This window comes from Lissotriton vulgaris, chromosome 6 (assembly GCF_964263255.1).
Source record: "Lissotriton vulgaris chromosome 6, aLisVul1.2, whole genome shotgun sequence".
NCBI lineage: Eukaryota > Metazoa > Chordata > Amphibia > Caudata > Salamandridae > Lissotriton > Lissotriton vulgaris.
In genome coordinates this window covers 1,779,713,398-1,779,740,927 of record NC_141694.1, presented here as the reverse complement: position 1 = coordinate 1,779,740,927, position 27,530 = coordinate 1,779,713,398, and the positions used below count along the sequence as shown (strand labels likewise).

The window sequence follows — 27,530 nt, the reverse complement described above, 5'->3', positions numbered from 1 at the left end:
TCTTATGTGGATCAAAGTTCAATTTGCAAACTGACCATTAGCTGCTCCTCCATTTCTTATCACCAGTTGGTGGTTTGAACACCACAGTTTGCATTGCCACATTATGCCTGAAATTGTAGGAGTACTGTTTCAATGTCTGGCATTTTCAAGGGAAAAGTAACAAATTTACTGACTTTTTATCCAGATCCCTTACCCAGACCAGAGTGATGATATGGAAGATTAGGTGAACTAGATGTGGCTGCTAATGTGAATGAGATTTGTGCGTTTTAGAATGTACCTCTGACATGGTTTAGCAAAGAAGAGGTTGATAAGGTGCTGTGCAAGGCGAAAAATACTTCTAAGCAGTTTGGCCGCCAAACAGACAGTTAGGTGGAGCATTGCACTCCTTTGCTCATGTAGCTGATGAACTGAATGTACCTAATATTCTGTTTAAGAAGGACAAGTGTGAAACACCTGGAAGACAGTCACCAAGGGTGCATGGGCATGTTAGATTTGAAAAATACATTGAGAACTCAATTTTGTTGGCCAGGTATGGATCGAGACGCCAAACTGTAAAGAAAAAAGTAAGAAACATGTGAAGAGAGACCTCAATCAACATAACAAAAATGAGCTCTCTACATATCCGAACCGTTTAAAAGATTGCCAGTCCATATGCATTATGCCATGGTAAGGGTTGATTATTTCTTGAAATGGCCTGAAGTTTAGTTTGTTCAGAGTGTGTCTACTGAGGAGGTTTTGAATTTCATGAGGGAGGTGTTCAGTAGAGAAGTGTTCCCTGAATATTTTGTCATTGACAATGTCATTCAGTTTACATGCAATTCCATGTTGCAGTTCCTAAATTCTCCCAACATAAAACAAATCCAAACAGCTGTTTATGACCCACAAATGAATGCCCGTGGTTCAACCGTTACCTCAAGGACATTGTCCACATGGCTTTGCAAAATAGGATGCCTGTTTACAATCTGGTCAGGGAAAGGAGGTGAGCATAGCACATCAGTCCTCATTCAACCATCAGGATTATCCCTTTTAAGTTATTAAGGGTTAGAACCCTATCCTCTGATGTGCGTCCATGGTGGTTGTTCAAAAAATGCCCCCATGGTCGATATAGTGGCATATACAGTAACTACGATAATATCAGAAGTAGAGTGGAGAGAATGCAGTCGAGGTCCAAGCAGAGGTATGCTGCATTGCACAGATTAAGGGGCCGATTAGGATTGCGGTGAATCTGCATCCTCCGGGCCGGCGGAAGCCACCGCCGGCCCGGAGGATGCAGATTCACCGCTGCGGTGCCTTCAAAGACCCCCCCGCCACATTAGGATGGCTGGGGGGGTCATTGGCAGAAGGGAAGACCGTCTGCCGCTTTTCTGCCGCGGTCGCCTTCCGACCGTGGCGGAAAAGCTCTTATATGGTGGCGGTGTCAATCAGACACCTCCAGCCATATTAGGATGGGGCAGAAAACATGCTTTTCAGCGGCGGCTTTTCCACCGTGGAAAAGCATGTGGTCCTTCGTGTTTGGGGGCCTGTTGCGAGCCCCCAGGGTGTTGGAGGGTGCACATGGGGGGTACCTATGGTACCCCCCTGCTTTGGCATGCACAGGGTGGTAGGCGCCATGCGATGCCTGCCAAGTTGTGCATGCCAAGGCTACACATGCATATTTTACATTGCCGCGGCTGCTGCTTAAAGCAGCACCCACCTCAATGTAAAATATACGGGATGTGACCGCCAGGGTGGCGGTCACATCCTAATTTGCACGGAGGGAACGCCGCTGCCCCTGCGGACGGTCTTTCCACCTCGGGGGTGGCGGACGGACGCTGGTCCCTCCGCCATCCTAATAGGCCCCTAAGTCTCAAGATCTGCATGGATCATCAAATTGCCAATGAAAGTGGAAAAATGCATGTCTAAGTTTTCCAAATAGTTAAAAATGGTAAAAATGAATAAAAGGAGTTTTATCAAGTAGGATGGCAGGGGCTGCAATGTGAAGAGAGTAGCCAAATGCCCAGAAGGACCACAGCAGCCTATATGGGTAGGGAGGTTGGGGATGCTGACATCAGGTATGCATATTACAACCCTGAATTTGTGCCTTGTACTATTCCTGAGGTTTTTACTCATAACAATGACGATGACCAAAGTTTTCAGGTACAACCGAGTGGGTATGAAAGGATTGTCCATGAGTCCCATTCTGAACAGTCCAGTGTTAGAGAAAGCTCCACAGCTGACAGAGTTAACATATAAAGATCAACAACTCCCACATGAAATGTACCACAAGGATAATTTCTGTGACGGGAAGGATGTGTTATATCTGTTATGTATTGCAAAATAAATTGTTCACTGCATAACATTCATTATTACTGTATTGGTTGTCACCTCCCTCTTTTCCCTCTGAACCCCCGCCGTCCTGTAGAATGATCGCTCCCATGGAGAGTTGGCGGATGAAGTGATAAAGTGAGTAACGGGTCCTGTGCCATTTTATGTATGGATGTGCTCTCAGGGCGTAATTAATAAAAGCCAACTTCACCCATTGCTTTGCATTGTATCCAACATGTGGCTGGAGAGTCACCTTGGAAGCCTGAGAGCTATGAGAAATCCCAGGAGTAAATATTTCAGCATCGCACCATCTCTGGGTAGATTAACATAGACTTTTAACGTCCATAGTTCATTTGTTTTGTGTTGAAATTTTCAAATGCCATGTCTCCAGATCCCATACCTTACCTTTTACCAATTTTCTATTTTTTCACATATTAATCTTTCTTGATGTAATAGAATTCGATTTTATTGTTTAGTTTTCTTAACTTCAATGTTGTTTGGAAAAGCTAGAACTGATCAAGCATTTCTTTAGGATATTGTCTGTTGCTTGTGTCATAGCTACCTGAGGTAGAGCAGGGTCCGTCAGTGAAGTGAACTGTAAAGTAAACTAACAAGAATGGATTTCTTTGAATTGTTAGTGTCACCCCTCCCAAATTAATTTAAAACTCACTCTCTGACATGTGTAGGCTACTTTGAAGTACTCAAACATGGTTATCTTTGGGATTGATATAGAACTCGCAGAGAAGTCCACAAGTACCTTTGGGAATCTGCGACGGTCGAGATTCCTAGGAATCCTTGCATAATTTGTAACTTTTATGATAGATTGGAAATTTAATCCAAAGGAATAAATTGACTCCCTCTTTGAATGGTGAAAGCTCAATGTGTGAGGCATTCAGTCAATTTTAATATGTATGATTTCCATATCATTTAAATACTGCGTCCTTTATTAAAGTAGGGCAACTTTGATATCACACTGTACTCAGCCAGCAGTACTCCAACAACTGTATCCATGTATGTATATCATATTACATAATATTTGGAACAAGTGTGGTAATGAAACCTGATTCCCACACTTATTACAACAGTGCCAAGGTAAATCCCATATGAGTACCACAGAGGAGGTGAGATGAGTTTGGGGAGAGGATGTAGCCTTACGGCTCGAGCGGTTGACTTCGAATCTGGGGAACCAAGTTCGAGTCTTGGCACCGACGCTCAACATCCTGTGATTCTGGGAAAATCACCTAATCTCTCTGTGCCTAGCAAAAATGAATGTTTCCTTGTGTAATGAAACTGGTGCTCATGTAAAGCGCTCTGATACCCGATATCTTCGGGTCTAGTTCGCGATACATAAAAGTCTCTAAAAAAAAAAAATTCTGATCAATCCCACTCTTCAACTTTAGTGCTCACACTATGGGAATATGAAGGAGATGGTGCTTTGGGTGCACTTAAGTACTTGTTTTTGTAATGCACATTAGAGAGCAGCATGGTGGCATTTGTGCAGAGTGCAGCAAGTCTCCTGTTATCCTTGTTAAGGGATAACAAAGGAAGAGTGACTGGGTCAGGCTTCTCCTCTTGTGGCTCATCCCTACACTCAGGGGCATGAAGCACACATGCTATATATTAAATTATGCTTAATTATATGATTCTTATATTATGCGTGTGTTCTATTCTATTAGTCTAGATTGCTTATTATATTATTAATGGTTTTAAAGTGATTTTATACCATTATAATAATAGTTCAACTGGGGTAAATGTTATAGAGGTAAATAGAAACATATGGAATACTTTTCTCCATCGATGAATTACAATTCATTGAATTCTTTCAAACCTATACGACCACAAGTCTGAAGTTTCGCTTTATTTGTAATAAACAATCAAATGTGTCAAATCAGTGTAATCTGCTTCAGGGGGTTTCTCTTGCTCCACCATTACGTTTCTGCAAAAAAAAGTTTCAGAAAATGCACTTCCACCGAATTTTGCTGCATGTCTTGATCTATGCATCAGTTCACCAACATATTGTTACTGTGTATTTGAGGAGGCCAAGAGCATGCTAAAACATTGTGCCTCACGATGCAACAAAATATCAATAAGAAACGTGCATGCTCTGAAAATGCAGCATTTCCCAAAAAGTTGCGGGTAACAACCACACCATCCAGTGTTACTCTTTAACAATCAGACCAAATTCGAAAATAATAAAAACTAGAGTATTATATACACACCGTTTAGTAATTTCACCTTCATCAACTCACCTCACAATGAACCTGTTGGGAATGAGACACATTTTCTAATTTCACGGAGTAGATTTTTACCCCCCTCTTTCTGAATTCATCAGTAACATTTGATCTCAAACCTTTTGTAATTGTACCAAATATAACTCACCTTGTCATCTGGTAACGACAATTTATAAAGACCTATGGCTGCACTGGCCACTGAGGACACTATCACAAACCCAAGAGACAGAAAGAAACCCTGCCCCTGAGAATGACAACATCCCCATTTGATGACAGCCACTTGTCTCACTGATTGGCTGAAGCCTTAGTCCCAGCCTCCTCCTCGTCGCACATGCAATATCAATACTTTTTTTGGCCTGCCTATGTGAAATTCTCCCAACGCAAAGCAGGGGGGTAATGGACCCCCCCGCGGTGTGGGGGTCCCCAGTCTTCTATACATAAGCCGGGTGAGGGGGGTTCCCTCAGCTGGTCAGCTGGATTGTATGAGTATTGCCAGGGCCCCCTCACCAACCTTTGCAGGGAAGGACGTGGGGCGGGGGGGCTCCTAGGGTTTCCTTATGCCGACGACCAAAGGGCTGATAATGCCATTTCCATACCGGCCGACACCAACAAATAAAAACAAGCAGGGAAAATATTTCCTCACTAGGCCAAAACAAAGCAACTGAAATTAACAATGCTCAGAGGTTTCAATGCAGCTCACTGCTTACCCTGATGGCCATGGTTAGTTGGAAGCCAATCAAGAACATCAGGTATTAGAATGCCAAACAAGGTGTAGCTCTACCAACCAAGTCATTCAAAAAGACATATATCCTGCAAAATGTAAACCTCTTATATCAGCGCCCCATAGCACCAATCTCAACTCTAGAACCCAAAGCAGGAACGTAAGCAAATCCACTTTTGAAAGAATCCAAACCCCGCCTCATCACAGGTAGCCGAAGTAGGAGTGTGCAAAATTTAAGTAATTTGCTTATGCATAATTATGCGAAATTGTGCAAAATTACACGTAAACATGCAAAATGCCAAACCAGCATTTAGTGCAATATTTCAGTACAAAATGCACCCTTACGTCCATTTTCGACATGAGGTTGCATTTCATGCTAAAAAGAAATATAGTACTGCGAAAAAGAGCTGCTTGCGTGAAGTTCATTTGCATTGTTCCCACGCTCCTATGGTATACCTTTGCAGAGCACGGGGTGGAATTTTGGGAATTCCCCATACAAAAATGTAATGCGACATTTCAGAAATCATATAAATTACACTGGCACAATTACATTTCACACATACCTACTCGTAATCAGAGGGCTACCTTCTCCAAAATAAGAATTTCTAGAGCCTCACTGTGCAAAATCAGTCTCAAGAAGACATGCAGGTGTGTGTTAGGCAGGCAGACCCATTTCTGCTTGATGGGGATGTAGAAACTTTGATCAATAAGTTACGTTTCAACATAACTAAAGATCTCAAAATGGTCAATCAAAGAACATAACGAAAATAATCAGATGACGGTTTAATCCAGATTTGGTGAACCTGTAGTGCAAGTCAAATATTAGACCAGCCATCAAAAAGAGCCCTAAGCACAGGAGCAAAGACCACCATTCTGGACCTTCCTGCCCCTTTTACTTTGCAATATCCTCTGTAGCCCACTGCCAAGGGCTCACTGCATGCATTCTACCAATTGGTCATTCTTCAGATTGTGCACATTTCTAAGAGAATTGATACTTCTCCTTTACCATCTCACCATGTTCAGCACTGCTACTCAAAGACTTAATTTGGCAAAATATCCCAGAGGTATTGAACAGCTCCACCCTACAAGGGACTCTTCCCAATTTCCTCCAACATGATGTAATAACCTTAGTCAGATAGACACCACCAACTGGCACAGGACAGCAGTCCACCTAATGCTGAATTTCCTAAAAGATCACGGAGAGGAGAAATCATGAAGCCGATGCAAAACTATGAATGCATGTGAGTCAAATAATTTGCTGCCCAATTACAAATCAGGCTTCAGACTGGGGGAATGAAACCACGCTTGTGGGTATAGTTGATCAGTGTTGCAATAACTTGATGAAAGGATCCTATTGAACTTGATCCACCCTGAGCCCTCAATTGTGACAATTTGGTGAACCAAAATATCCTACTAGACAAGCTTGAATTACTGAAGAAGGTGGGCAATATAGTTCTTAATTGTATTTGCTTATTCTTTCCTGAACATAGCGAGAGCTCAGGATTGGAATTGTAAAGCTGGTAGTTAGAGGATGACTGGGTACCCTGGGGCACCTCGTTGTCACCACTGTTTATCTGTATCTATAAGCAGCGGCTGCTCCTCCACTATGGCGGAGGAGCATCACCCCCCTGCCAGCCTCAAAATGTCAAAAATATAACAATAATAAAACATGATTATTATCGTTTTATTTTTCTTCCATTGAATAAGTCTTGGGGGCGGGCCATCGCAGGGAGTGGCGGGCTCTGTCTTCAGTGCGCATGTGGATTTGGCCAGTCATCTCATGACAGCCAAACAGACATGCACATTGAAGCGGTCTCCAACTCAACTTTCTTTGCTATGTTGGAGACAGCAGGGACAGGCTCGCAGTCTCCCTGGGAGAGGCCATCAAGGGGGCTCAGGCCAATCCTAATGCTGCTTTCATGAATGAGAGCAGCGTCAGGATTGGCGGCAGGAGAGGCAGGGAGCCTGTACTGCAGCGATGAAGAAGCAGAAGAGCAGCATTTCAGTAGCAAGCAATGAGTCAGGTAAGTACTTTTGCTTACTTTTTATTTTAGTTTTTTCTTCATCCCCCCAACCCCGCCCGCCACTCTGCCGGCACACCAGTTGCCACTGTCTATAAGTGACCTCTAGATGAGCTGATTTCTCTGCACTGACTTTGCTTCATGGTGGTAATAATTTCTTGCTTTGTCTAATTCTTCACATTGCTCTTCTGTTGTTTTTGTCCTGGTCTATAAGCCAAAAACTCAGGGTGGATGCCTGACGCTGTTACAGAAAATAATAAAAATACATGCTTGACTTAGGGCGCCCACATCCTCCTCCACTTAACTCAGTTCAAGTGTTGCAAACTTTGATATTTATGTAGTTCCTCCCAACTCTACAAATCATCAAGTGGTGCTCACAAAAGAATTGGCCTGTTCCACTCAATACTGTTTCCAACATGCACATAGAAAAACAGCAAATAAGGAAACTAAAAAGTATATCAAACTCATCTGCAAGATCAGCAACAAAATCTAGAATGTTTAGTATTGAGGAGATCCACTGCTTGGAACTAAGTGTTTAATACTTGTGCATCAGATACCCAAATGTTGCAATCATTTAATCAGTAGAGGAAGCAAAGCAGAGATACTATAGCATATGAATGAATCTACCAATGCATCTATTCTTTATGATTTCTTCAGTACTGTTGTAATTTGGCAGCGATTAGGTTAGCATTAGCAGAAGCCATCCTGTATTTAGAGGCTATCTTGTCCATTTTGTGGAATCCATTTTGTATTTCTGTCAGCAATTTTGTTTGCCATGTACTACCGTGTGCTCGCCATGTGCTCTGTCCTACCTTTCTGTTAACTGCTCTTGAAATCTGCCTAGAGACGGGATACATTTAGCATCTTCCACCTTCGCACATGTTCAGTTGAGCTTGCAGCTGTCTTTGCAGCTGCCACTAGAATGTAACTGTCAGTATGTGTTTGCCAAAAACAGCCACTGTTAGCTCCTCCCACTTGTTGACTGTGCATTTTCTGTATGACCATATATGTACCTAAAACCAGCATTTTGTACTTGTACCGCCTTCATTCGAGCCCCTGTGTGGGTATAAAAGGACCAAGCTCTTTCTGTTCAGTGTGCTACTTCATGCATTACCAAAGGGTGCTGTATGAATGTAGTTCCACCTCATGAGGTTTAATAAATCTTGTATTTTCTATTCCAGTTTCTGTGCCAACTTCTATTCTATGGTCTGAGGACTCTGTGCAGAGAAGGGAGAACCCCTAGCACTGGTAGGCCTTGCTGAGGCCCAATACTACAGTACTATCTAATGATAACCCCATAGTAAGAGTCTTCTCAATAAAATCTGACATGTGTTTTACATCTCCTCATGGCTAATTATTTTATAGCGATTTTGTAAATTTTTAGGTGTGAGGATTATGATGTATTATATGGTGTGGGTGTATGACTTCACTGTGTAAAACACTCAAGAAACCTCTGGCCCAACCCTGAGGAACAGTGGATTCGATCAGCACACAGCACTATCGAATGATATTGCCACAGTAACAGCCTTCACAATAAAATCAGACAAGTTTTCATATCTTTTAATGGCTAATTGATTTATGGTGATGATTTCAGTTTTTAGGTGTGCGGATTATAGTGTATTATATGGTGTAATTCTGTCACCTCACTGTGTAATACATTCACAATACCACTTAGGGTCCAGTCAGGCTCTTTTGTAAAACCTCTAGCACAAACCTGGGGAGCTCTGGCTTTGAGCAGCAAGGTTTAAGCAAAGGAACTAGTGAAAACGATTTAGGTGCACCAAACAACAGTAGAAGACATTTACACAGCATGAAAAAATACAACACAAATGTATATTTTAATGAATCTTTAGACATTAAGATGAGCAAAATCCACCAGACGGTTCCAGATATATAGATTTTTAAGTAACACATGAATATCAGCTATTTAGTCTCAATCACAAACAAGCATTGGCAACCGTAAAGTTTGGTAACTTTTCAAAAGTTAAAAAGAGACCTGTTTGACTACTGCAGCCTGGACTGGGTGAACAGTTCTGACAGGGAGATGATCGGAGGGAGGGGGAAGGGAGGGGGAGGAGTGAGGGGGCCCTAAAGAATATGGGGACAGTTGCCCGGTCACCAAAGCAGTCTGAAGTCCAGTACCACACTTTATGCAAGGACCGCTATAGACTTCAATGGAGTGGTCCTGAGGCTGAGGTTACAGGATGCTGAAAAATTATCTGGGTACTGTGCGGTCAACGGTGGCCTTCCTGGGGTTACTCCTTGCTCGGCAGTTGAAGTGGGCCAATTTGGGCCAAAGGAGTCAATGTCCCTCAAAGTTGTTTTTGAGATTCTGTCTGTATTCCTATTTGGCACATGTACTGCAACTGTTAACTTCCTTTTTCCACAATTGTAAAGTGCTCTGATATCCCTCGGGATCATGTACGCGCTATATAAAACTTTACAAAGAAACCATAAGAAGTCCAATTACGACTGGGTCACTGGTCTCCGTTCACAGCGGGTCCAGTGGTTCCTTCGGTGAGGGCTAGTACCCAGGAGAATTGTCAAAGTGGCGATTGGTCGACAGACTCAGGTGCAACTTTAGAGCACCAAAGGTCTTGGCTGTACCTTGGCGGTCAGCAGTGATTTGATGAAAGTGGCTTTAGAGGTTCAGGGTGCCTTATTTATGTGCAGAAAGTGCCCCGAGGGGATGAAGCTGTACCTAGCCAATTGGCTACCAGGTTCCCTCCCATCTTATGACGACTTCAAGCTATTTGTGGCATTTTTGTAATCCAAGAGTGTCCTATTCTGCCCACTCTCACAATTTGTGAACACCTCTCTTACTGTGGACAGCTTGTGTCATGTGCTTATCTAGGTTCCTGATCGATACTGTGACCTTATGCCCCTATTCGGCTATAAATCCATTTATTCCCTATATTGGCATAACCGTTCAAGTGCGATTTTCTGAAAAGTCATCTCTGGCCTCACACGAGCAGAGCCACAGAGCCACATTCCAGCATGACTCTCTGCTACTTCCTTTGCGACCAATTAGTGCAATGACAGAGCAGCAGTCACTATCTGATATTCCTAGATAAACACTCCGAGTTCTTCAACAAGATAAAAACTTAGCAAACCTGGAAATCCCCGCTTGCTATGTTTTGATTAGTAATGGAACTCTAATGAGCAACTGATAACTATCACTTCCTAGTGACATCTTTAATTGACGTCTTATGTCCAGCAAACTTGCGTCAAACCCGGCACCTGTCAGGTATAAATATTACCAACGTTGCCTTAAGCAATGAGCGAACATGTTGCTGATGCCAGCTGCCTGCATGACCCCGTGTTGGTAAAAACTAGCACTCTGTCGCTGCAGCCTGCTATCCTGTGGTGGTGAAGCTACTGATTACCATTATCGCCGCTACAGCGCGACCTATGGTGCAGTACGCTTGAGGAGCCGTGCAGCCGTCCTCTGCGAAGACATCCAGCCCAGCTGCCCGCAGACGCTGTCACCCCTCCTTCCTCGACGCGCTGAGAGAAGCCGCTGCCTTTCTCGTGCAGAGAAATCCAGTCCCGGCGCTTCCAGTTTACCCTCGCAGGTGACTGGGATATCGAGAGAGACCCCTGAAGGAGATACCAATCCTCCATCATTCTATTCAGAGGTATGGTGTTGACTAAACCCTTAGACGAGAATTCTTGAAACAAACCTTGGCAAAACCAACTTAACTTAAGCTACTTACTTACTCCCCCTTCTCACGTGTTAGGCTTAGGTCAGGCACACTGGGGTAGGCGTAGTTAGAAGCACCAGTTGAGTATGTTAGCCTAATGTATATATGACTGTATATATGTTTTATTACTTTTAAACCATTGTATGGCTAAGAAACCATATCAATGCTTTTACAGTTCTATTTCGCTATTCTTATCTTACTGTACGTACTTTTTATAATAACAGTTATTGCAATTGTGGCAATACATTTCTCTTGTATGAGAAGAAAGACTGTTCAATAAATGTTAACCTTTATTGATACACGCCCGTCTCTCTATTCTCTACATACTGTGAAAGTAAACTGCACCAGACTGACTGAGTGAAATCTATGCCTATTGTTTCACACGACCCTAGAGATCGACTCTTGATCTGAGGAGCAAAGTTGTCATGTTGCACGGTTGTTGGAAAGCTGAATCCCTTCTTGTCTGTGCCAAGGAAGCTGATCACTTCCTATGCAGAGAAGAAAGTTTCCAGTGACCTCTGAGCTAGTTGGTAACACAACCCAATTAAGTTTAGCATAGTCAGTGGAGGCCTGGAATATAAGCAGTTCCACGTCGATACTACTGTTTATGTTATTCCAATGCGCAGGGCCTAGTGGGAAACTAGGAACTACACTACATGGCGCCCTAACGTTTGGTAAGGCGATAAACTAACGTAAGACTTGTAGAGTAACTCAGTCGTGCATATTTCACACCCCTTTCTCTCTTAAATACTCCAATAGACGTCTGGAGTGGGTGAAAGGTTAAAATCCGCCCGACCTTAGTAGGAAGAGATTCCTATGTAAAGCTCTGGTTTATTCAACGTTGAAGGATACAGTGTTCCAAAATATTGTGCATCTAATCTTTGTCTCCTTGGAGACCTACTCTGCAAAAAACTGCATTTTTACAATGCCAGAAAACGGAGCCCCTGGGGCCGAAGTAGATGCGACTCAGCAAGGTCCCGAATACACAGACCCGGGTGCTATTATCATCCCGGTCCAGTTAAGAAGATCTATAACTTTAAAACTTATAGAAAACGGACTGACACCTCAAGGTGGTACAGTAATTTTCGTGATAGAGGCTCACGAGTATCGGCAGACAGAGGTATTCTATTCATGGATAAACTTTCCAGCGGTAAACGCTATAACACAAGAGTTTCACTATTACAAAATGGAGGAACCTCCGGGAGAGTACGCTCCTTTCGAGGAGATTGAAATCCCACTTAAATTTCAAGAGCACCTGCTCTGGTTTAATGGTGCCCTAAAACACAATGATCACATTACCAGGCTCGGTCCACTAGGTAGACCAGGAGCCACGTGGCCGGTTCTAGCCAGCTACACACCACATCCTGACATTATAAAAATGTCTAGAGAAGAGCTGTTAGTACAGCTAAACACATTAATAAAAATACATAGGCAATTAGTCCAATATGTAATACGGACTGCAACAGTCCAGCCAGCTGTTAATTCACACCAGCTGACCCCTCATCAGGGGAACACAAATAAAATTACACCACAGAACATACAGTCATGTCTTGGTAAAACACCCGTAAAACGGGAACAAATTCCTTTCTGGTTAGCCCAGAAAATCACTCAAATAGAGGCAGTATTTCCTGATACTACCCCTATTGAGAAACACAGAATCTTGACCATCTGCCTTCCTATGGGAATCGCACCACACGTGGAGGACTGCGACACTTGGGGTACAGTCTTTGCTTCCATTTACACAAAAACACACGGTGTTCCGTCTATGGCGGTAATACCAGACGTGCTAAAACAGATTCAAAATGAATTCGGTCCAGAACCAGCTTTAAATCTAGGTATGAAATTACTGAAAGACTTCAAGCAGGTCACGGCTATATTATTAGCCAATGTAAAGGGAGAAGCAGCATCTGTGGCGATTCGCCAGAAGTTGAGGGAAACAGATATAAAAGATCCTGTTGAGCTTGCAAAAATCATAGAAAAATGCTATGAAGAATTAGGTAGAGACAGCTTGGGTGGAAAACCAGTTAAGCCCCAACTGCTCGAAAATCCTGAAAAATTATTTATTAAAAATAATTCAAACACTCCTAAAAAGAGCTGGGATGGAAATAAACAATCCACTCCCAAGGAAAAAGTTTTCCAGTCCAGAGGAAGGTCTCCTCGACGGAGGGAAAGAACTCCGACTCGAGAACGCCAGTCTCCCCAACGGGAGCCCTCTGAGAAAAGATATAACCTTAGAAATAGGGATAATATAAAAAAACCTGATAGATATCAAAGTATTGATACACGTCCCTCTCGATCTCTTCCACAGAATTCGGAAAGAAGAGGACGGTCAGACCCAGGAGAGCACACCAAGTCCAAAGACAAGGAACCTGCTCAAAATAAGAAATCTCAATTTCAGAAAAAGAAGGTAGCCAGTATTAGAGTAATCAACCATGCCGAGAATACTGAGGACACAGTTGAAAAACGGGGAGTGGGCATTGACAATGTTGGACAGTGCAGCAGAAATCAGTATAGCGCGCAAGATCTTGATGAGTCATCTGGAGACAGTGGACACGAATGAATACATTCAGGTTGAAACTGCCGACGCCAGGCTTAGCGAGCCCCATAAAATATACGAAATAACATTGCGTATGGAGGGTGATAAGACTAGGAAAATTAAGGGTCTATTTTGGGATAAGCTCTCAAAAGGCTATGATATTCTGTTAGCTGAAAAAGATTGGCCCCCGGAGTTTGTCAGGGAGTGCCCTCGTGGCGAAGAAGTGATTATGCCTGCCTTCTCGAATCACATACAGATTCACAAAAAATACACATATGCAAGGAAATGGGCAGTAGCCCAGGCACCTGCATTGTATAAAAATCATGTAGGATGGGATGAGGATTCACCGCCTCACAAAATCCAATTAAAAAGTGAACCAACTGCCCAACGGCAGTATCCCATAAAGCAAGAAGCTAAAAAACAAGTCAGGGAGATCTTAGATCAACTTGAGTACCAGGGGGTGATTGAAACATGCACCTCTCAAATGAACAATCCTTTGTTTCCTGTCTCCAAGCCAGACAATTCATATCGTCTAGTTTTGGACTACAGACACCGTAATACATGTTGCAAAACTTTTGCAGTACAAAACTCGCATAGTGCAGCCCTAATGAATAATATAGTTAGGAAAAAATATAAAACGACATTAGACATTTCTAATGGTTTCTTTTGTCAAAACATTGCACCAGAAAGCAGATACTTGACCGCTTTCTCCGCATTTGGGTCACAGAAAAAATTCTGTCGACTCCCACAGGGGTTCAAGAACAGCCCAGGACTATTCTCAGCTAGGGTAACAGAGTTACTACAAATCTATGATGATGAAGCATTATCTTACGTAGATGATATTTATCTCACAGACGACGACTTGGATACTCACTTGAAAAGAGTGAACACCATTATACTTGGGTTCGCTGCAGAGGGTTACAAATTCAACTTTAAAAAGTCCCGAATTGCCCATCTGACGGTACTGTTTTTAGGGTACGAATTATCAAGTGAAGGGAAAAGCCTAGCGGACAACTTCTTAGAGAAGTGCGCTGTACTCCAAGCTCCAAAAACGCTGAAGAATTTACAATCCATACTAGGTTTTCTGAATTTCGGAAGAACATACATTCTAAATTACGCAGAGAGGGTTAAACCTCTCTACGAACTAATTAAACCTGATTTGAAACAAATCAATTGGACTCAAAAACACACAGAAATTTTGAGATCATTGCAAACAGACATGTTAGCAAAAACAAAATTAGATACACGTGACAACACGATCGATCTTGTAATCCGAGTCATCCCAGGAAGATGCGGATTCACGTACCTAACCTCTAATGAGGGAGAAAAGGTACCAATTTCAATTAAATCTCACTTGTACACACAAGCAGAAAAAGCATTCAGTCGCACAGAAAGAACTGTGAACGCAGTGCAAATCGCATTAGCAAATGAACGAGAACTAGCACACGGCAAACGGATTAATATCCTTACAGCGGAATCCGCCTTCGAGGCGCTATTCAGCCCAGTAAACCTGCCTACAGTGTCACTGGATCCGAAATGGATACAGTGTATAGATTCTCTAGGAGCGGAAGACGTGAAATACTATTTCGCCCCGCAATACAAAGAACTGAATGATTTAGAATATGAAGAAGAATATCCTCTGCCAATCGAAATCCTGCCTCTCCCACAATACGCCTGTATAATCTATACAGATAGCTTTGTACAGCATTTCAACGTAGAGAGTAAATCCTACAATGCAGCATGTGCGATCATTAAAGGTCGTTGGCTGTGCGGTAAATTCAGACCGAAAGTAACAAAAACTGAATCTGTAAGAAACTGTTCGGTTCAGAGAACTGAAATCAGATCTTTAAAGATGGCGCTCGAAAATGAAGAACGCGAATTCCCCACACTTATCGTGTGCGATTCTCATTTTTGCGTCAACTCTTACAACAATAAGCTGCAGAGTTGGATTGAAAACGACTACAAAGATGACACAGGTGCCACAATAAAGCATAAATTGCTCTGGAACGAGGTAGCTCTTTTAAGTAAAGAACTACAAAAGACTCACGTGATTCACGCACAGAGTCTTCAACGTGATGGCGTTCACGTTGCAGGGAATTCATTGGCTAAAACAGCCACCGCGGAAGCAACTAAACCGGCTTCCGTAGCCACAAAAAAGCGTACAGATAAGTATATAGACGGGGAAACCATGCTGGCAGTAAAAACGACCGTAAAAGGCGACTGTGCAGCACTACCCGTAAACTATCCACTCAATTATGCATACATAATCGATGCAAACTCCGTTCCTTTTGCTCGAATCCCTGGAGTGGGGGACAGAGTAATTCCAAACAGGAGCAGGAGGGGCTTCCTCCTACTGGAAGCACACATGGGGTTGGGTCTGAGACACCAAACAATCAAAGCCTCTCTGAAAGAATTACAATCAGAGTATTGGTGGCCAGGAATGAGTATAGATATTCAATGTTTTGCTCAAAATTGTGAAAACTGCAACAGAGATCGCAGAAATGAACAGGCCAGGGTAGTTTCAGGATCCCTTCTAGACAGCATAAGGCGGTCTATCTGCGCAATCAAAGAAGAGAAGCGCGTCCCAGTGTACACAGTTAAGACGAAAAGCACTTAAATAATGAGGCCCCCAGCGCTCGGCTGACGCTAGAACGGTTATAAAAGATTTGCGAGTCTTTATCGGCACATACGCAATTACCACGTTCCATTCTGATCAGGGTCCTGCTTTCAGCTCTCGAGCCTATAAGGAGGCCATGGCCAGCATGGGAATTGGGTTGCGGTATTCTTGTCCGTCGCACCCCGAAGGGAATAGTGTGGTAGAAAGAAAAAACCGTGACATAAAGCAATCTATAACAGCGAAGGTATTAGGTTCAGGCGCTGGGTGGGTCAAACATTTAATAAGTGTCCAGACTAGTCTTAACAACATGCCAAGAAATTCTCTAAAAGGTTTCAGCCCATACGAACTATTGTTCGGAATTAGAATGAACGTTCAGGACCTCGATAGTCAGATGTCAGTGGTACAAGCAGAAACAAAGCAGTTTGAAGTAAAAGACCGTTTGGCTGTTTTACAGGAACTGAATGAAACAAGAAAATCATTAAGCAACATAAAGTTAAAGCAACAGCCAAATACCACTGACGAGGCACCACCCGCAACAGCCCCAGCAAGGCCTGTCTGGATTCCAAAGATTGGGGATCTAGTCAGAGAAAAGATCGCGGTTAAGAAGGAATTTGGGCCTTCTTACAGAAAAGCAGTACCTGTCTTAGCAGTCACCGGAACAAGATCAGTTGTGCTACCGCCCCTTGCTGGTAAAAAGGAGAACAGAGTCGTGTCCATCGATCTGGTAAAACCACAAGCATGTGGCCTATAATCAACAGTAGGCCCAGTGGACTCCCAAGAAACAACAGAATACCCAAACTTGCAACAATCCAAGAGGTTCAAACTGAAAGACTAATCACATTCGATCAGCCTGCAGTGCACAATGAAGGACTATGCAATAATGCCATGGAACTCGTGCCTCTTGAAACACAGCTTGAAACAGTTCGTCAAGAAACAACACCAGTCTACACTAATGTGGCATCAGAAAGTGCTACCGAGAGACAGATTGAAAAAACAATCCCATCAATTGACAGAACTGCCTCTGGTTATTTCATCAACTTCGACAACTTCTCTGAAGATTTAAATGACCCCGAAGTGATGCCAGAAACAAAAAAGTCTTTTAAAGAAAAAGCAACGGAACTCTTTCATCAACTGAAGGAAATCTACCTAATTTCCCCTTGGCTAGAGTTCTGGTTCGGTCTAGGTTTATTTTTCCTCCTGCTTTGGCTCATCATGGTACTGTGTTTGGGAAAATTCATTGAAGGAAAATATATTACAATGGACACAGCAAGTCAGAACATCAACCTAGTCCTGAAACCACACGGATCATCCCACGTGAAGAAAAGAGAACTGTCAACAGTAAATGTCACAGCAATTCCAATACCTGGTGGGGTAGTATGGGAGAAAACAGACTATGAGATCTATGGTCCGGTTGAAATCCTGAAGTATCCTCATCAACTAAAGGTTTCCTTAAGTGACTTTGTGACACCAAGTACATTCTCTGATGATTGGGACTTTAACAGTATTAATGACATGATGTCTGATTTAGTAATGTCAGCTAGATTCACAGATCATGATTATTTACAAGGTTCATCTAGTTATGAGCAGTTATTCTGTTACACCCACTATGGGGATCATTACTTGCATAAATCTGCACAGCCTAGAAATGTTTTTATGTATAATCAATGGGAACATTGTTCTACACCACCTAAAAGCAGTTCTAAAGCATTTTTTGAGAAATTCAAATATTTTTCAGGGTTTAACACCAGTGATGCAGAAACGTTTTATTATAAACTGTTAGATAAAACAGGAATGAAAACAATGCTGACAAATTCTAAATTGATATATTCAGAAGCATTTTATGACAAAATGATGACATTTGGTTTTGATTATTGGAAAAATAATATTGAAACAAAATCAATTTGGGGTACAAAAGATTGGCAGGTGCAAGGCATAGAAGCACTTTTTAGAACCTGCATGATACCAGAACAAATGTTATTTCTAAATGACACTGTACACCAAACATCTTGTCTTGGCCTAGCTAAGAACAAAGACCTTAAAACACCGTCTATACCAAAGCCAATAGCTGAGAATACAACTGCAGATAATGAGTTAGACGTGTTACACATTTTACATTTCAACAGAACACATCCTGATTGGAAAAAGTGGTTAATCTGGCCTACAGACACAAATAGCTGTCAAGATAGATTCCTGAATAAAACACAGGGGTTGAAAATGACCAGATTAGACTCAAGATATTCCCAGAGACAACATCCAGGAATTATAACCACATACAGTGTAGGGAAACTCTGCCTAGAATGGCTAACTACATCCACACTGGCTGAAATTAAGCAACACTTGTCTTTATTAAAAGATGGTGCTGATTTGCGTGATTTCATTCTTGGACCACGCAAACAGCGTCAAAAGCGTTTCATAGCGACCAGCATCTATGCTGCTTACAACGAGGCTTGGAAAGTAAAGCAAATTGAAACTGCTGAAAAGATACGAGAAATTGATCGTATTAATTTGGAAAAATCACTTTCTGTGGTAGACAATGGGTTAATGACTCTGTCTTCCAGAATATATTCTTTGGACAATATTGTATCCTCTGCCTTTGATGTGATAGACAGGGATTTGCTAATGTTACAACATGGCCAGTCTCAATTACGCTCTATTATAGAATTAGGCTGGACGCTGCAAAATCTTCGTTCAGGCTATGTGCCTTGGCGTCTGATAAACACAACGTCATTATTTTCCATTTTTAACCTTACTGATAAACAGATCAGTTTGGCACAGAAAGGAGCAGACTATACAATCTTGAGCATCGAGAAACTCGAGAGATTACCATTGACAATGTCAGAGAGCCCTGTCATTGAATGGATAATACACGGAATTATCACAATTCCGATAACAACTTTCCGCTTTAAAAAATGCCTTGAATACATACCTGCTGGCCAGTATGAACAATTGGGTAAGGGATATATTAAATCCGAATGGAAATTACCATACACTCATTCTTGCTATAGTGACGGCGACAAAAATGTATTTCTTAGTGGTGACAACTGTAAACATTCACTAAGCGGTATACTTTTGTGTCAGGGTATTAATTTACACGGAGCATGTGATGGCAATTCAAACAACCTTTCATGCCACCAGCTAGTCACACCTGCAACTCAGATAGAGCCCTTCTTTATGCAACTCGCAAACGGGAGTTACATTCTAAGAACGGATCACAGGTGCTGTGGCCTCGCGCCCGGAAAAAGTTATCTAGTACAAGTAACGTCCATGGTCAAATGTTGCATGCAAGCATTGTTCCCGAGCGGGCCTCCAGACTTAGTGACTCCCCTCTGGCCTCGTCTGAATCTCTATTCTATACGAATTGATACATTAAGCAAAATGAAATCTGTGCTTTTACAGACAACAGTGCCTATAACGTCATCTAAAGAGACGTATGATCTTCTAGTCGCAAGGACGGCTACTGAGGTCCATGACCTTTTATCAACAAATTGCCCCGTGCATTTCGTACAAATGCTCGACCAACTCCTTAACATGTCTAGTGCTACAAGCATCCCAGGCATATTTAAGACAGTCTTTACGGGACTGCTAACACCCTTCCAGGCAATTTTGGGAATCTTTCCTAATTTTGTGCACTCCATCTTTGGTGGTATCCCACTATTTTTTGGACTCATCGCAGGGATTCTATTTTTGACCCTTCTGCTACATTATGGCAAGCCTCGGCTCAGACATAGCTCCCATGGGAATGGAAGAAACAATCCTAGCAATGCGCTACAGGGACAGGATAACTAACGTCCTCGGATTGGCCAGGCTGAGAGATCTAAACATGACCTGGTTCCTTTCATTCAGACCAATATGGCAAAATTGCATTTTACCTGTGCTACGGTGTATGCTTTGCGGCGATGAATGCGTGTTGGACATCTGTCTTTCACTTCCATCAGCAGTACCAATGGGCGTCGATACTTTGCTAAGTCCAATAACGGCTCACGCATTGTGTTGTCCCCAGCGGCTACCAATCCTGATGACGGCATTCGTGGAGACTCCTGTACTACAGCCAAGTGGTAACAGTGGAGCGAGTGACAAAAGCAACATCATCCAGGTACAACGTTCTGTGAGCAGGGCTGGTCCTGTCTTCGATGACAGCAATCATTCTCACACCTGCCAAGTTACAGCGCTATCTAATTTGGTTGAACTATCACCTGATTTTGTAGACCAATTCTTTGCGAGCCTGTCTGATACGATGTTCTCACCCACAGAGAAACAATAACTTTTGAGAAGCTTTCCGACACACAGCGTTCCCATGAACTCTGAATTCGGCCTTCAGTTTTGATCAACATAAAACTGCCAGGAGCTTTGGTAAACTGATTTTTTCTTTGAATTGGACAATTTTTAAAAAAAATATTGACCCTCTCCTTTTGGCACGAACGATTCTTTGCTTAACGTAAAAACTATTCTTAGAGAACAGAAGCTTCACACTTCTATTTCTAAAAACACATCTAGAGACATAACAACATAACACCAGCCTCTAGCACACATATTATTACAATGCATTTTTATGTGATGATTTATCTCGCATTTCTTCTGTCAGAGATACTTCATGTGTAATTCTTTATGCATAATCGTTCATTGATTTCATATGCAATAATTTTTTGAATGATTACTATGCTTAAAAAAAAAAAACGTACAGTACCTAAATTCCATGTATTACAAGTACGCCTATTTCGAATGCATTTATGTATTTTGGGGTGGGCTATGTTACACCATGTTACACATGCATCTAATTGCTTAGTTTTAGTAATTTTGATGGACATGAATTCGTGGAGTGGGTGTCATGTGCTTATCTAGGTTCCTGATCGATACTGTGACCTTATGCCCCTATTCGGCTATAAATCCATTTATTCCCTATATTGGCATAACCGTTCAAGTGCGATTTTCTGAAAAGTCATCTCTGGCCTCACACGAGCAGAGCCACAGAGCCACATTCCAGCATGACTTTCTGCTACTTCCTTTGCGACCAATTAGTGCAATGACAGAGCAGCAGTCACTATCTGATATTCCTAGATAAACACTCCGAGTTCTTCAACAAGATAAAAACTTAGCAAACCTGGAAATCCCCGCTTGCTATGTTTTGATTAGTAATGGAACTCTAATGAGCAACTGATAACTATCACTTCCTAGTGACATCTTTAATTGACGTCTTATGTCCAGCAAACTTGCGTCAAACCCGGCACCTGTCAGGTATAAATATTACCAACGTTGCCTTAAGCAATGAGCGAACATGTTGCTGATGCCAGCTGCCTGCATGACCCCGTGTTGGTAAAAACTAGCACTCTGTCGCTGCAGCCTGCTATCCTGTGGTGGTGAAGCTACTGATTACCATTATCGCCGCTACAGCGCGACCTATGGTGCAGTACGCTTGAGGAGCCGTGCAGCCGTCCTCTGCGAAGACATCCAGCCCAGCTGCCCGCAGACGCTGTCACCCCTCCTTCCTCGACGCGCTGAGAGAAGCCGCTGCCTTTCTCGTGCAGAGAAATCCAGTCCCGGCGCTTCCAGTTTACCCTCGCAGGTGACTGGGATATCGAGAGAGACCCCTGAAGGAGATACCAATCCTCCATCATTCTATTCAGAGGTATGGTGTTGACTAAACCCTTAGACGAGAATTCTTGAAACAAACCTTGGCAAAACCAACTTAACTTAAGCTACTTACTTACTCCCCCTTCTCACGTGTTAGGCTTAGGTCAGGCACACTGGGGTAGGCGTAGTTAGAAGCACCAGTTGAGTATGTTAGCCTAATGTATATATGACTGTATATATGTTTTATTACTTTTAAACCATTGTATGGCTAAGAAACCATATCAATGCTTTTACAGTTCTATTTCGCTATTCTTATCTTACTGTACGTACTTTTTATAATAACAGTTATTGCAATTGTGGCAATACATTTCTCTTGTATGAGAAGAAAGACTGTTCAATAAATGTTAACCTTTATTGATACACGCCCGTCTCTCTATTCTCTACATACTGTGAAAGTAAACTGCACCAGACTGACTGAGTGAAATCTATGTCTATTGTTTCACACGACCCTAGAGATCGACTCTTGATCTGAGGAGCAAAGTTGTCATGTTGCACGGTTGTTGGAAAGCTGAATCCCTTCTTGTCTGTGCCAAGGAAGCTGATCACTTCCTATGCAGAGAAGAAAGTTTCCAGTGACCTCTGAGCTAGTTGGTAACACAACCCAATTAAGTTTAGCATAGTCAGTGGAGGCCTGGAATATAAGCAGTTCCACGTCGATACTACTGTTTATGTTATTCCAATGCGCAGGGCCTAGTGGGAAACTAGGAACTACACTACACTTGATAGTTCACCCTAGAGGTGTGGCTCCCTGTGGGCTACACACCCATGGGAAAAAAACAATTTAGTGACTGGTTTCCCATCTCTGTTCCCGCCATCAGCTTATCTATCTGAACAAAGAGGCAGTCCCTCTCAATTGTGTATGCCATTTGTCCATGGAAGGCGACTTCTTGTTTGCAGCTCCCCCTATGGGCCAAATACCTGTGTGGCGTCCGGCAAGGGAGCCTCCCTCTGAGGCGGCCTCTATTGTTCCTGGCCTGGGAAGTCATTTAAATGACTCCCAAGAGTGGCAGAAATCTGACTTGTGACCGGTATTCACCTGTTACAACGCATTTTTTACTCCGCACTACCACTACAACGCAGGCATTACAACGCATACCGTTACAACGCATTGCGCTGGGGGGCGCTCTAGGATAAGAGGTAAGTTTAATTTACTATCCAACACCTTCCCTAGGGTCCACGGGGACTGGAGTTAGAATAGTAAATTATACTTACCACTATCCAGCACCCCAAAGCGCTATGCGTTGTAGCGGTATGCATTGTAAATACCGCGTTGTAATGGTACGCGGAGTAAAAGTATGCGTTGTAACGACATACATCCCTTGTGACCAGCATCTGTGAATGGCCACCAGTTAAACTAGGAAACATTCTAACAGTTGCTTTATCTAACAGGCAACATTAAGTTCGACTTGGGCATTCAGTCAGGTTTAATGTCATGATTAATTTGTCCCTTTGAAGTACCAACTTTAGTTGTCCCATTCAGAGGTTATCATGGCTGAGGTGTCAGTCTGTAACTCTGTACTTGCCAATGGGGCTGCCTCGTTTTATACAGTAAATATTACAATTTGGGGGATTTACTGTTAGGATATATTATAGTATGTGTCCTACTTCATAATATACAGCACTCTGCCTTAGGGCTGAACAGGCCTTCCTTAGGGGTGACTCATGTACTTTGGTGAGGGTGGTTCGGGATTTGACATAAGTTTAAATGGCAAAGTTGAACTAGCATTATGAAAACTGCTCTTCTAGTTTGCAGTGGCAGGCTGGGAGCCATGTTGTACTTTGTCACTTTTAGGGAGACACAATCAGTGCTGCACCCCTTGGTGGACATTGTGGCAGCCAGGAAGGTACCTACTATTCAAACTCAAAAATGCCCATGATAGGACTTTGCTAGACCTGTAGCGAACAGTGCTGTACTAGGCAGTAGATAACGTAAACATTATTTACCATGAGTAACAAGCGGTAAGCACTTTATCCAAAACAATACAATATAGACTTGTATTGTTTTGGATAAAGTGCTTACCGCTCGTTACTCATGGTAAATACATTACAATTGATGTATAGGCACCTATATGTATATGTTTTTGATCCTTGCCTTTTTATGTTTGATCCTCTAGATAAACCCCAATAAAAGTATAATCAATATGTTTTAAACAGTTGTTAATTAATTGCACTGAGATTGGGTCATCCCCCACATCATGTTAAATATATTAATGTAATGTTTACGTTATCTACTGCCTAGGAAAGTTTTTCCCCTTGGTATTTTGCCCTGTCCTAGGAGTTCTAGAATTATACAGGGGGTCCGAGCTTTTCACATAAGCAAACAGTGCTGTCCCTCAGGACTTGGGATTCTCTAGTTCCTTCCTTAAATATTATGGCTTTGTAGCTGAAACCTAAATTAAGGTCAGTGTTCTCTGAACCATACACAAAGGGGGCATTGGCCCTGATTACACTTTTAAGCTATTTCTCCACTACATGCCATTCAATAATCTGAAATAAAGCAAGTCCAGATAGACCTGTCAGTATAGTACTTGAAAACAAACCACCAAGCTACTAGCAGGAAATCCTCCTGGCAGACCGAGAGTTGAAAAAGATACACAGTGAGTAAGAAGTCTTCCAATGGCCAATGATCAATGCAGGAAGTGAATAAATTAAGTAGCTTTTCTCAATGAGTACTCTTGTGTGTGTAACTGCCTAGTCTATCTAACTTCCCTATGAACATTAAAACAACCATTTTCAAGAAATGCCTCCCTGAAACAGCACAGTTGTAGTAAGACTACCTACCTCATCAGAGGCACGAGGCACCTATTCCCTTTTAAGCTCATCCCTTCCATAACCCACATGATCTCCATCCAATCTAGTATTTGCATCCTTTATGGTGGTCACTGTAAGAAATTGGATTATTGGTTGAGGGGGAGGCCTGCCTTTTGTCACCCCTCCACTGTCGGCGCCAAACTGTAGGGGTGACAAAAGACAGGCATTCCTGGTGTCAGGTGCATTTGTGTCTGTAGGAGCAAAGCCCTTAGAAGTGAAAGTGGGGTTGGGCGCAGTAACTTCCCAGCCATCCTGCCAGGATGGCCCAACCTGTCCACAAAGCCCTGTTTGTGCCTCTGTCTGGAAACAATACCAAAACACCATCAGCAGAGCTATTCATGTGTCCCAGGACACAGTCAGAAAACACAAATGGTTGGTACAAGAAAATGTCCACTTTCCAAAAGTGGCATTTTTTTAGTTGTAAATTAAAATCTGACCTCGCCATCAAGGAGGACATTAAAATACAATTATTTGAGTGTAAACAGCTTATCTCTATCTACTCCCAATCCAATATTAGCACTTGTTAAATGTAATACGGTGATCCAGTGTTAGTCAATAGGAGAGATAGGCCTTACAACAGCAAAACATGATTTTAGAAGTTTTTCTCTGGCAGGATATATAAGTACACATGCCCTACTTTTTAAATACAGTACACACTGCCATATGACACTTTTGGGCCTACCTAAGGGGTGACTTATAAATATAGGCATGGTAAAAGGTCTGTTTTGCCAGGTCACAATGACAGCTTAAAACTGCACTATTTGCTGCAGTGGCAGACCTGAGACATGTTTTAAAAGGTTACTTTAGTGAGGTGCACAATGGGTGCTGCTGGCCTACTAGTTGCATTTAATTTAAAGGCCCTGGGTACAAGTAATACCATAGGTACTTTAAAGTAAATTAAATGTACCAATTATGTGTCGTCCAATTTTACCATGTCTTAGGGAGACAGTACAAGCACTTTAGCGCTGATTAGCAATGGTAAAGTGCAAAGAGTCCTAAAAGCCAACAGAAATGGTAGTGAAGGTAATAGTTTGGGGCGACCGTGTAGAGAGGGCCAGATCCAAGAGTCACTTGCTCCAGAACTGACTGCTATTATCACTCACTCACTCCCGATATGAAGTGATCATAAGAATAACAAAAAGCCAGCTAAATAAACCGTTCAGCAAAGTACTTAAAGAGGGGCTGATTCACAGAACTAACTTAAGACAAAATCCTAAACTTACTACTTTTGGTAATCACAGAAGGCATTTAGTAGTAGTAAAGTTAGGATTTTGTCTTAAGACAAACTTAAGACAGACTTAAGACAGACTTAAGACAGACTTAAGACAAAAATAAGACAAAATCCTAACTTAAGTCTATGAACCCCAAAAAAAACCTGACATGTTCTGCCAGCTCTGAGTGTCAGCAGGACGGTCAATGAGGAAAGCGAGTGGGATGAGAGGTGGCGGTGCAAGGTAGTCCTGAGCCTGCCTGTGTGGAGTATTGCCTGCTCCACCCATGCTTCTGCAGGGATCATATGGGGAAAAGGTTTTACTCCTGCCCACAGCCCCTCAGTGGTAGCTCCTCCACTATGGCGGGGGAATGTCACCCCACTAATTTTAAGCAGTGCAAATAAAGGAAATATAAAATTATAATAACTTTGAGTTATTATCATCTTATGTTTCTGGGCTGCTTTGTGGGCGGGCAGGGCTGCTCTGCTCTCGGAGCAGGGCACCGGAGGAGTGGTTTGCCCACTCATAAGTGGACATCACTGTCTGGCCGGCCCTCTGTGAGCAGCCAAACAGTCTTGCGCACTTTCCCTGTTCTCCACGCAGGCTGCAATACATACAGCGTGGAGAACATGCCCAGGCCCCCATTCCCTGGCTGAGCGTTGAACCACGACGCTCAGACCAATCACAACTTTGCACTGCAGCATTATGATTGGTCAGGGGAGCCTATGTACTTACCAATCACAATGCTGTATTGCAGCGTTGTGATTGGTCAGGTGAGCCTGGCTGTGCTTCCTGTTCCTGGAGCAGAGACGCGAGACCCGGCGCCAAGGTAAGTGTTCATTTGTTACATTTCTTTTTACAGTGCACCTCCCATGCCTGTCCCGCCACTTGCGAGTCTTGCTGGCCGCCGCTGCAGTTCTGGCTCTTGCAGCTAGCAATTTAGTCCCATCTCTCTAGGCTCTAGAACTATCAGATCCAGAGTTTGAAGACCCGATAATGCCGGACCCTAAATACACTCAAAATTGCAGGTGTCCACCCGGAATTATTATCACTCTGCAGGAAATTCCATAACTTGTAATCAGAGCATTAGACTTAGGGAAAAATAAATTCCTTGGATGTTGTGCATTTTTATGCCGTAATCATTTGTAGATGCTCATTAACCATTGGTTCAATTGAGAGCATATTTGCAATTTTACCCTCATAAAAGGTAAATATGATATAAGTTAAATCACAAATGGCCCTGATTTTCTTGGAAAGGGCCATTAAGTAGCTCAGAATCCAGGTCTACCATGTAGGCTACAACTGAATTTAAATGCCACCATTTCATTTGAGAATTTCACAGCAGGAACATAAAAAAAGGGTACTTACAATCCTCACAGAGGTTCATCTTGGAGAGGTTCCTGCCGTTCATCCCTTCGTGCGACTCCTCAAAGAGGGAGCCATTTTCTTTCTCTTCAAATGTGTGGAGGTACATGGCTTTGTTGTCCATTGGTTGGGATGAGGCTCACCTGCAAAGGGCCGAAGAAAATCTGATCAAAAGAAGAAGCATATGAGCAACCTGTCTCTCTTTGTTGCTGGTAGATGTCCACTGCAATGGCATCACTAAACCTAGAGCTATTGAGATGGCAACGTTTCAAAAATAACCATAATGGAACAAGTATTGCAACATGCTCACTGCAGGCTATCTTATGTAGAGTCAGTTCTGAACAGCGCACAATAACCACAGTGGGCTCTATTTATGAAGTG

At 42.6% G+C, this 27,530-nt stretch overlaps 1 protein-coding gene across 2 annotated transcripts in view; it reads right to left on the bottom strand.

Annotated features, from left to right (window-relative positions):
• Positions 1-27,530, bottom strand: part of SCARA5 (scavenger receptor class A member 5) — a 1,124,331-nt gene that overhangs the window by 1,055,484 nt on the left and 41,317 nt on the right. For both annotated transcript variants that reach the window (XM_086928035.1, XM_086928037.1), the window contains exon 2: positions 27,153-27,292. In XM_086928035.1, the coding sequence (XP_086784161.1) occupies positions 27,153-27,273 (121 nt within the window). In that variant the 5' untranslated portion in view covers positions 27,274-27,292. The remainder of the gene's footprint in view (positions 1-27,152; positions 27,293-27,530) is intronic.